The following is a 12,500-nucleotide window of genomic DNA, read 5'->3' on the forward strand; positions in this document are numbered from 1 at the left end:
CGTTTAAACAGTTTACGTTCCTTTCTCAGCACCCCAATTGAAGGCATACATACGGACAACATCGACGTTTATGTGTGTTGATGAGAGAAAGAGAGAGGTAGAATATATGAATCTGTGTGTATGTATATATTTATGTGTATATGTATATGCGTGTATGTATATATGTATGTATGTTTGTATACGTGAGAGTGAGAGAGAGAGAGAGAGAGAGAGAGAGAGAGGGGCAACCCGTCCGGGTTTTGTCTTCTTTCGCAGATCATTGGGCTTCTACGAGAGAGATGCATCAATCAGCGAACATGGATCCTTCGAGAAGGAGATAACGAGTCTTCGTGGTACCTCGACGACCTCGGAATCTTTGGATAGCACTGGCCTCGATACGGAAATACCAGCTGCTGCAAGAAGGCCTCGTAGTACGAGGGGTTCGCAAAAGTGGAGTAACGTACGCGCCGTCATGGCGCTATATTCTTCCCTTCGCAAAATAAAGAGGTATTCCCGCCATTGCTCGATATGGACGGTAACCTCTACTATCGGCACTATCTATCGTCATTCTTATCTATCGACTTATCATTGACGACACCATTATTCGCTATTTAAATTCTCTTTAATCGGCATTGATAACAACTGATTCATTCTTCTTTCCTTTTTCTTCTTTCTTTTCTTTTCTTTTCTTTTGTTTCCCTTTTTTTTTCTTTTCTTGCTTTCTTATTTTTCTTCCGTCATTCTCTTGACAAAATTAAATCAAATTAATTTATTAATTGATAGTACAGCGAGTATAAGAAGAAGGAAAGAAAGGAATATATGACGAACGTCAAAATTAAAGTATTACGTCGCTTTTATGTGTATTGAGATTTTCTTTTCTTTTCTCTTTCTTTTTTTTTTTTGTTTTTTCCTTTGTTTTTTTTTTTCCCTTATTCAAAATTCTATCAATTTCATCTTAAATGAAATAATGAAAATCTAGATGAAAGTTTTACTTGGCCATTGATTATTATAAATTACTATAATTTCTGTTGAGTATCATTAATTTTCAATAATATTAATTTTTATATAAACAAAAAAAAAAACAAAGAAAAAAACAGAGAAAATATAAAATATCGAATTAGAACAGTTGTATTCAATTCCTATTATTTAAAAACGAAACTCGAACCGTACATTGAAATTCTTATCGTTATAATGGTACACATAACATACGATATATCTTCTAACTATGCTTAATCGTGACATAAACTCATTATTCTCGGAAAAGCACTCGCGGCAAAATAGACAAGCGTGTAATCTATTATTTGATATCTAGAGAATAGAGATAGGTATCGTGTATCCAACTTAATACTACGATTCATGAAAATCAATCACTTTCTCTGACAGGATTAAAGAGCTTTCTTTGCTTTTATCTTTTATTCTATGGGAAGTGTTCAAAAGTTTAATATAGAGAAATAATAATAATGTTCTTAAATGGAAATGGTCATTCTTTGTTTCTTTTCTTTTCTTTCTTCTTTCTTTTCTCTCTCTCTCTCTCTCTCTCTCTCTTTTTTTCCTTCGAGATTTACGAGATCAAATTGATCAACTGATGTATGAAATAAAAGGAAAAAATGCAGTTTATCAAATTTATGTTATCGAAAAGTCAGTTTTTCATACAACCATAAATTCGACTAACGAAAGAAGAAGAAGAAGAAGAAGAAGGAATAAAAAAAAGACAAAAAAAAAAAGGAAAGAAAGAAAGAAAAAATGAAAAAACAATGGAGAATACTTTTTCTTCAGACTTATATGACTTACATTAATTCTCCCCATAAGTATAATAGAAATAAAACAATATTCATAAATTCGAAGCTCGATCTTCAATATTTATCCTTAAATAGGAAAAAAATAATTAGAAGAAAAAGAGATAATAATGATGAAAAAAAAAAAAAAGAAAAAAAAAAATAATAATAATAATAATAATAATAACAATTAATAAAAAAAAGAAAGAGAGAAAATTAATGGACTATACTAATTTTAATATATAACATGTATGACATCGTTATTAGATGTTATTCGTTCGCGCGAGTGTTTCTCTCGGACGATACTCGATCTCTATGATACGAAATGAACTGAGAATATCTGTATTCTATAACTGTACGGTCCGAGTATAGTATATTTTACACATAGTGCTCATGAAATAATCTCCTACATATACACCTTTCATCATACAGGGTCGTAGCTTTCTCGCACGTTTCTCTCATAGCGAATAGATCGAAAATGAAGAAGTACTTGTCTAAAACAAAAAAAAAAAAAAAAAAGGGGGGGAAATAATATACGAAGCCGTATAATACGAATGGAGAAAAGTTGAATAGAACTGATAGACCACTGTCGTTCTGCATCCATTTGTTAACTGACGTTAGAATAATTCGCATAGTAATTCCATTTCTACAAGGAGAGAGCATGATCCCTCGTTTTCTTTTTTTTTCTTTTTCTTTTTAGTAATATTCATTAACTCTTTTGTCATGAAAGTGCATCGTGAGCTATTCATTCTCTCGAATTTGTTTTTCCTTTTTTTTTTCTTTCTCTCTCTCTCTCTCTCTCTCTCTCTTTTATTTTTTCAATTTACTTCGCGCATAACGAAAGAACATTCCTTTTCTCTCTCGCAATTAATCGATCAGTTCTGATCGATGTGTGTAATATTACAAAAAGAAGGAGAAAAAAAAAGGAAAAGAAAAGAAAGAAAAGAAAAAAGAAGAAAAGAAAAGAAAAATAATATTATCGTATTATAAACGAAAAACTCACGAGAACGTTTGCTAGTTTGCATTTAAAAACGCTTACCTACGTTGTGTTTTATGCATCCAAATTATTAGATTGACGCGCGCATTGATCGTCGGGTGGGAAAGAAAAAAAAAAAAAAAAAGAAGAAAAAGAAAAAGAAAATTTATTTACAACACTTAATATTGTATAATACATTTTTTTTCATTTTCAATTGATATGAAATTAAATGACGATTATTTATTATCGTTGATATCGAAAGATATACATATATTCTTTTTTTCTTCAAGACGATCGATGGATGTGTCAAAAACGGACATAGCTGTGTATTTAATAATTTTATGAATTTTCAATGAATTATACAATCAAAGTAAGTATTGAAATAAAAATCTAAGCTACGACCCTGTTACTCGTAACATACGTACACTTTAAATACGATTACTCGTTCATTAAAACTCGAACGAAACTTCTCTATTGCAATTTTTAAATTTATCCGACAACCTATCGTTTATTTTGTCAATAAAACATAAAATAACGAACTACAATCACGTCACTACAATTCTATTTTATCGCGTGGTCTGATCTTTTATATCATACTCTTTGATGGATTACATATATGATCGATAAACGATCGATTTTATTTAACTTTTATAATATAAAATTATTATATAACACGTAAAAAGATTTCGCCTAACAAAATTTCATTATTTAATTTAAAACGAGCATTTTTTTCTTTCCTTTTTTTTTTCTTTTAATACAAAAAAAAAATCTAACCATGGAAAAAAAGATATAAAGCCGCAATTTTTGAATTATCTACGAAAAATCAATTACGAAAAATTTTCTCTTATAAAAATTTCATTCTAACAACAACAACAACAACAACAACAACAACAACAACAACAACAACAACAACAACAACAATAACAACAACAACAACAACAACGGCAACAAAAACAACAACAGCATCGACAACACGAACAAAAATAAACACTTTACATGGGTGTGTTAAAATTGAAGAATGCAAAAGTAGTAGCATCTTCGATAAAGATCTTTAGTTACGTTCTATCTCTGTCTAACGTACTTGGATTCTCGATGTTTCCATCTTTGTCTGTTTGCCTATTTATCTGTCTGTCTGTCTGTCTGTCTGTCTGTTTGTCTGTCTCTCTATCCGCTCTCTGCCAGTCTGTCGTCTGTCTGTCTGTCTGTCTGTCTGTCTGTCTGTTTGCCTCTTATCCATCTGATGCTCTGGCTAAACTATCTACTTACTTGATTCTCGCTCACTCTCTTCTTACTTTATATCTATCAAAAAAAAAAAAAAAAAAAAAAAAAATACCTGACTTGACTCTGCATCAATTTTAGAATTAGAATTAATCGCCGATTTTGTCTCGATTTTGTCTCGAAAAAGCAAACGCTGTTTGTTTCTTTCCATGAACGTACCTCTTAGGTATTGATATTAACGGTGATAGACCGTAGGAACCTTGTCTTTTGTTGTATGCAACAATATTTACTGATATATCACATCAGTGTGTTAGGTTGTATGTGACGACGTGTTTTCTTGTCTTGTTCTTAAAAAAAAAAAAAAAAAAATGGTATACATGAGTTAATAATAATAAAAAAAAAAAAAAAAAAAAATATATATACATATATAGGCACAAGGATTGCGATTATGCATTTTTGAACGTCACGTTCGATCGCATTTTATTAAATAAATGCATGCGTTCTTACGTTGAACATAACTTTCACGAGCTTTTATCTCTTATAAAATAGTATGGGCCGAGAAAATGCTTGAAAATTTATTAAAACCTATTTGCGCCGTCCTTTTAATTTAATTACAAATAATATCGCGTATTGATAAAAATCAAATTAACGAGGCGTAAATAATATTTCGACGGGTAAATAATTGTTGTTCAAAAAAAAAAAAAAAAAAAAAAAAAAAAAAAAAAAAAAAAAAAAAAAAAAAAAAAAAAATCGCAGTTATAGTTACAATAAAAATTATCGTTTACATGGGTAACTCTAACAGAACAGATTTACGATATGATCCGACGTGTTCTCGAGTATTTTATTACAGGTATCAACGATATATCTTCGTTTGTTGTAAGTTTTACGACTTTTCAAGACAATAGAACGTGAAATTGCTTCGTGTCTCAAAACACTCGTGATTTAGCTTTCGTTTTTACGATATATGTGTGTGTCCTTTACGATCCATCAATTTCTTTTTTTTTTTTTTCTCTCTCTCTTTGTTCCTCTCGCGGTCAAAGATTTAGAAACCTTAAATCGCGTTTATAGTATCATGTAAAGTTTAAGTACATCGTTAATAAATTTCGTGTTAGAAAGTGAAAAAAAAAAGACGCAACATTTATTTCCCACGGATAGAGATTTCGTTGCTTTATTTTAAAAAAAAAAAAAAAAAAAAAACATCTTTCAGTGTTTTTCAAATTGTCAAAGAAATATAATTTCATTTGTCAAGATTTAATAAATTAACGAATGATGAATATGCAATTAGAAAAACACTGCAGTAGATCGAGTTTGTTCTCCGTAGTTCACTTCGTATAGAGAAAAAGAAAGATAAAAAAAAAAAAAAGAAAAAACAGAAATCTTTGATATAAAATAGCTTGGACAAGAGTTTTAGTCAATCCCATTAATCCGAGTTAGATCGATCGTCGACCGTTTAAAAGTTTTTGATCGGCGATCCGTCGTTATTTTTTTTTTTCTGTTCGCAGAACGAAAAGCAATCAACGTTGGATGAAACTACGAACAACGGTACAGCTATCATCCGCGATATCAACGATCCAAAAGAAACCGCCATTAAAACGAGAAGATTCCTTTTTGAAGAGATTTTCAACGCGTCAAATACCAGAGAGTCAAGAGACGGTAGATACCGGCGAAGGTGAAGGTGACGCGACTGACGAAAAAGATTCGAGCGGACGACGAAGAAGACGACCTAGAAGGACACAAAAAGCACCAAGAACGGTGGTCAATCCTGACGAAAATTTTTATTACTATTGGCTAATGTTACTTTCATCCTGTGTCCTTTATAATCTTTGGACACTTATTGTCAGACAAAGTTTACCAGAATTACAAGCATTGGCGCCGGCTGCTTGGCTTGCCTGCGACGGCTTTACAGATCTAGTATTTTTCTTAGACGTTGTCGTACAATTTCGTACAGGTTATCTCGAGCAAGGACTTATGGTCTACAACAACAAAAAATTAGCTGGACATTATCTCAAATCTAAATGCTTTATACTCGATCTATTAGCATTATTACCGCTCGATCTATTACAGGTCAATCTCGGTAGCAATCCAATGTTAAGGTTTCCAAGGTTCCTCAAGATCTATCGTGTGTATAATTATTATTACATGGTAGAGTCACGTACAGTTTATCCAAATTTATGGCGTGTACTCAATCTCATTCATATATTATTAATACTCGCACATTGGTTCGGTTGTTTCTACTATCTCCTAAGCGAAGCCGAAGGATTCCAAGGTGATTGGGTCTATCCATACAGACCGGGTGAATATGCGACCTTGACCAGAAAATACCTGGGATCTCTCTATTGGTCTACTCTAACTCTGACAACAATTGGCGATCTACCCACACCGGAGACCAACGCCGAGTGAGTGACATATCATCTACTTCGACGATACGTTTTTCTTCTCTCCGTTCCACTTCCTGACTCTCGTGTCTTCTTTCCTTGTTGAAAGAGATCAAGTGAGAAAGAGAAAAAGAGAGAGAGCGAAAGAGAGAGAGAGAGAGAGAGAGAGAGAGAGCGAAAGAGAGAGAGCGAGAGAGAGAGTGAAGGCTTTTTTTCTTTAAAGTACCTTTTTATAGGGTCTAGGATCATCCCTTAATCTCTTGCAAACGCAATATCTACCCTGTTTTTTTTTTATATATATATATATTTCTTTTATTTTATTTTAATTCACCTCGTTGGATTCCGATTTACGATTTTATTTTTTTTTTTTTTTTTTTTTTTTTTTTTTTGAAAAGTATTCGTTCTACTTTCGAAGAATTTGAAAGAATACGTCGTTTTTAAATCCTATTCTTTAATGTAAGCTTTTTATAAGGCTTATCCCTTTGATCTTTTGCAACATATGCAATATCTTTTTTTTTTCTTTTTATTCTTTTTTATATTTCTTTCTCTTTTATTCTTAATCCATCTCGTTAGATTCTGATTTAAGTAAATTTACGATCTAGATAAATTATCTTTACCAAGATTATTTTTTCTTTCCGATAAAAAGTGAACTTTTGACAAAATTTTACGTATTATTTGTTTTACCTTCGAACCATTTGAAAAAATTCGTCATATTTAAAATCTAATTTACAAAAAGAAAAAAAAAAGAAAAACAAACAAATATAATTATCAATATATATTATCTTTTATACGGTTAGATATATTACAGTATCGTACATCATGCTTCGTAATATAATTAAAAATTTTCATAACGAACGTTATTTCAAAATTTTAACAACGAGCAAATTGTTTTTATCCTGAAACGAAAAACATCTTTTTAAATGTATATCATGTTGACGGATCATAATTTATCATAACACATAGAATCTTTTTTTTTTCTTTTTTTTTTTTTTTTTTTTCTTTATTCCTTCACAAATCTACGTTCTTGTTACGTTCGTTTGATATTTCACGATTATCTAGAAAGTGACGGAAATATGAAGGAAAACGAGTAAAAAAATGATGGACAAAGTAAATAATTATAATTAAAAATATTATGAAAAGTAAACTGCTGGCTCGATTTACAATTTACAAGCATAATATAAAGATAATATTTAAATAAAGGGTGGATCATAAATTGGCACGAGTAATTGTAATTTTATGTAATTTTATGCTTGTAATCTGATAAAAGAAATTAATTCGAAAAGTTTTGAAAAAGATTAAATGTTTTTTAATATCATCTAATAATTTTTAGGCTCACTTTATATTATACATATATATATATATATATATAATTTATATAATATTAAAATTTTTTAAAAATTCTTAAAATCGAATTAATAAATTTGACCCGCAAACGATTCATATATAAACCGGTTTTAAATCGATCGAAAATAAAAAGCTTTGAATTGTTGCAAAGTTTATAGAGAAACTCTCCTTGCTCCTCTCTCGTAATAAAAGACTTGAATGTCGTCAAAGTTATTTCTGCAAAATATTCTATGCTCCATAGTGATAAGAAGTGGTAGGTGATAATATTTCACGACGAACGGAAGGGCATCGTAGTGACATGTGAAAAATGTTACACGCAGAGAATATATTTACTTTTTACGGGATAACATTCAACGAGTTTCTTTTTGCGAGAGCTCGATTTTACGAAGAACGTGACGAATAAGATGTATGCCATACAAGTACCTGCACTTTGCAAAGAAACGGAATCTAAATATTTTCCTCGATATATTACATTTTTACGATATCGAAGAATGGAAATGAATATATATATCTAATTTAATTTATTGGAATGATAAAGAGAGTGTCATCAAAAACAAGCAAAAAAGAAACAAAAAAAAAAAGAAAAAGAATAGACTTTAGGGGATTCATTGGTAAAGGTGAGTAAAAAACGTTTAAGTTAAAAGTAAATCGAAAAAGGAATTATTTGATAAAATCCTAAACAATTTGATGTCACTAAAAAAGATTTGCTTGATTTTTCTTTTGTTTCTTTCATAGAACATAAACAATGAATTAGTAAGTAAAGTTTATAAATTACACATATAAATATATAGATATATGTGTGTATGTGTGTATGTCTGTGTGTGTGTGTGTGTGTATGTGTATATGTGTATATGTCATTAGATAAAAATTACTGAAATCATTAAAGTTATATCACATTTTTTATGGATGCATGTTGACTAAAAAAAAATAATTTTTAGCATGAATTTATTATTATAGATTGTAAATCCATAATGTATGAACAGTCCCCCCCCGTCTCCCCTCCTATATATCCCCTATATATCCCCCTCTATATAAAGGAGACACGAGGCTCGCGTTTATGGCAATGCAATAGGTTTAATGATCCCATTTATAAAGGGACAAAAACCTCGAGGTTTCATTGTCTCTTAAGTTAGTTTCTAGAGAATTAGTTGCTTAGGAATTAGAATCGTGAAAGCGGCTTTGTTGTTGTTGTGTTGGCAGAGTCCTAGCGGGCGGCAATCCCCGGAGCCTCGCTCGTCGCGGCCGACTGTCCCGACTTCTGCAGTTCAAGCATAACGGAGGGTATTTGTATCGTTCCTTGAACAAAAATGATTGAAAGAATGAAAGAAAGAAAGAAAGAAAGAAAGAGAAAAAGAACGAAGGGTGTGAAAGTACGAGCGAGAGAAAATATACGAATTCGTTCACGATAAATGCGAAAGATATTCAAAATATAATCTGATATAATTATTAACAATTATTATATAATAATACAATATGAAAATCATTATGTACCTTTATATGTATGTATATTAATACACATACACATATATAAATATATATATATATATTTATTTATTTATTTATTTATTTATTTATTTATTTATATATATGTATACGTATATGTATATGTATGTATAATGAAATTTATTAAATAATTAATTTATAATATTTTCATAACATCATGACTATTAATTTATATGTCTGTCTAGTATTTAATTAAAAAATGATTTTATAATAATACATTAATATTTCTAAATTTCTTTCGTATTTATGCGTACGATAAGTATCAGAATGAATCAATGAAGTTATGATAGTAAGAATGATATTCGAATGACGAGAGAGAATGTATGAATGAAATTTATTTGTGCAATTTATTAAGGCAAAGGACAGGTAAGAATTGATAACAATTGTATACGAGCTTGAAGTTCGACTGAAATTTATGCATAAATGGGGGGGGGGGGAAAAAACAAAACAAAAAGAAAACAAAAAGGAAAAAAAAAGGTAGAAAATGGAAAAAGTATAATACGATTATAGGAAAAATTTCACGATTGTAATAAATAATTGCGACGGGAAGTTGTTCGTTTTATTTAACAAGATGAACGTAAAAAATCAAACGATATGGTTGGACAATGTTCGTGGTATTTGTGGTAGGAGAAGACAAGGGTAGAGTTAATTAATCTTTGTTTGGCTATTACCACTAAACACGCGATTAGACAATTCTATTTCGATGTTCCACTTAATTACCCACAAGGAAATACGTGCGGTGTTAATCGATTGTTCCAAGTATTTCCATTATTCCTCAGAATTTAGGGAAACAAGAATATAATTCAATCGTGTTTACATAATAAAAGAAACAAAAAAAGTAAATAAATTCTTGTCGAGTCTGCATTGTTCTTATATTTCTCATTTTTTCCTTTTTTTCTTTCGTTTTTATTTATTTCTTTTTTTTTTCCTTTTTTGTTTCTTTTCTTTTTTTTTTTTTTTTCTTTTTCTTTCTTTCCCCCTTCAACCTCATCACAAACGGGTTTCTAATGGAAAACAGACATAAAACAAATTTAAAAACTTCGTGGAAACTAATTTGAATAATATACAGGGGGGGGGGGGAAAAATATTCTACTTACTGACCTATGACTAAATAAATTAAAATTAAATTTTAACGACTTCCTCACTAATGCAACGATATTATTTGTATTATATCAATTGATAATACGTCAATTTTGTTAATACAATATAAATTAACTTTTCGATAATTCGACTTGTGTAGAATTTTGCACGTGACAAAGGTAGAATTTTGAATAAGTATAATCCCAAATGACGATATGTCATTTGGCCGATATATTCTATAGATGTATATATAACTCATGGGCTCTTTTTCAAATCCTACATTCCCACAATCCTTCTAAATCTCATTCGATTAATCAAAAGGATAAAGTACTCATGAATCAAACTTCGTTTTATAACATCCAATCGATAAGTTCATTGATAGATAAACGTTTTATCGCAAGAGCAAACAATGGACCAAATCAAAATACACGATATTAACGATAAAACATTGTAATATTGTTTTCTTTCTGATTCGATAACAAACAAAACAAAATAAAAAATAAAAAAAAAAAAAAAGACAAAACAAAACAAAAATATACATTATGATTAAACGTCAAAATTAACGTTATCAGTCCTAATAATTTATTCATTCATTTACGCTAACACATTCTTGCATTCAATATTATCATCCGATACGATAGAGATTATTATTATTATTATTATTCCACTTATAGGAATTGCCCTGTTCGACGTCGAATCGGACAAACGTGCTTCAATCGTGTGCGAATTATCCAAGTGATGTTCACGCTATCCAAGTAATTAGTCGTCGATGTCATGTTCAACAAAACGAACGTTCGTTTACTAATATTAAATGCAAATTCTATGGGACATTGCTAAGAGTAATAAACTAATTCAAGCATGAAAAGTCAATTGATCGTTGAACAATTCAATATATATCAATTGATTTCAATTATGATTATAACGGTTTGAACATTTTTCGCATTATAATTCGATTTATTAAAATATTACTTCTTTTAAAAGGAAACATAAATTGATCATTTTCTCTTATATCGATGTTAATTGAATTCAATTATAATTATGACGATTTGAACATTTTTCACGTTATAATTCGATTTATTGAAATATATCTTTTTTTTTTTTTTCAAAACATAAATTTATCATTTATTTTTCGTCCAATCAGAAAAGTTTTTTAAGTTCTGAACAATTCGTTCTTATAGCTAAAAGAATATATATCAATTGATTTTTAATTATTACTATTTTTTTTTCTTTTTGTTTTCAAATAGATTAATTTCTCAATATTAAAAGGAAAATGCGTAAAGGACTTGTTTAGAGGATCTTTTTTAATGGATTCGTGCAATTTCGGTAAAATGGAGTTTCGATAAAAACCGTGACAAGTCAATTTCGTCGAGAGTAGAGAGAACGCTAATCCTCTTGGAATTAAAATCCTGATTCCTTCGGGCAGAGAGTAGGATATCGAAAGATGTAATGACCAGCTCGATGAATTTCTTATTTAAGAGAAAAAGAAAGAGAGAAGGAAAAATAGAGAGAGAAATAGAGAGAAATAGAGAGAAAGAGAGAGAGAGAGAGAGAGAGAGAGAGAGAGAAACGAGAGATAGATTACACTAAGGTAAATGATTTCCATCGTAAGAGAGAAAATTACTTTGATTAAACTATTTATATTCGTTCTTTCGTAAAATGAAAGAAAATTTTCTCGAGACATTTACGTCGGTTCACATTGTACTAATATTTTTATTCTCTGATAAAAAATAAAGATCCGCATAAGACGATAATAGATATAAAATTTGATCTTCGATATGTGCCCTCTTTTCTGAAATTATTTATTTTTCTGAAAGAAGAAAAAGGAAGTAAAAAAAAAAAGAAATAAAATATTTATTTATACGATAATTGTCATCATTTTTCGACAGTTTTAATATATCTCAAAGATTTTCATTGATTTACGTGTCTTTTACATATTCTCATATGTACAATCAAACGATTTCTTAAAATCTCCGATATATATATATATATATATATATACACACGTTCAACGACGATCATCTCATACTAGTCTCCTTCTCTCTCTCTTTCTCTCTCTCTCTCTCTTTCGCGCGAGCTAAGATAACGATTTATTCATCTTATGGATTTTCAGATATAAGATAGAACGAATTCTAAATCATCCAGTGAATTTGTTGCATCGATCGATCGATCGAAATTAATTTAATGTATCGCATCAAGTAAACGGAGTTGATGGGAAATAGCAGTATATCTTAGTAGAAGACGATTCCATCT

General features: G+C 29.9%; 1 protein-coding gene across 13 annotated transcripts in view; it reads left to right on the forward strand.

The window, feature by feature from the left end:
• LOC124425514 overlaps window positions 1-12,500 on the forward strand; it is an 88,068-nt gene that overhangs the window by 64,404 nt on the left and 11,164 nt on the right. For 11 of the 13 annotated variants that reach the window (XM_046965942.1, XM_046965943.1, XM_046965946.1 and 8 more), the window contains 3 exons: window positions 256-486; window positions 5,451-6,344; window positions 8,868-8,948. In XM_046965942.1, coding sequence (XP_046821898.1) covers window positions 256-486; window positions 5,451-6,344; window positions 8,868-8,948 — 1,206 coding nt within the window. The remainder of the gene's footprint in view (window positions 1-255; window positions 487-5,450; window positions 6,345-8,867; window positions 8,949-12,500) is intronic. The other 2 variants (XM_046965945.1, XM_046965951.1) reach the window with 2 other exon arrangements.

This window comes from Vespa crabro, chromosome 7, assembly GCF_910589235.1.
Source record: "Vespa crabro chromosome 7, iyVesCrab1.2, whole genome shotgun sequence".
Lineage (NCBI taxonomy): Eukaryota > Metazoa > Arthropoda > Insecta > Hymenoptera > Vespidae > Vespa > Vespa crabro.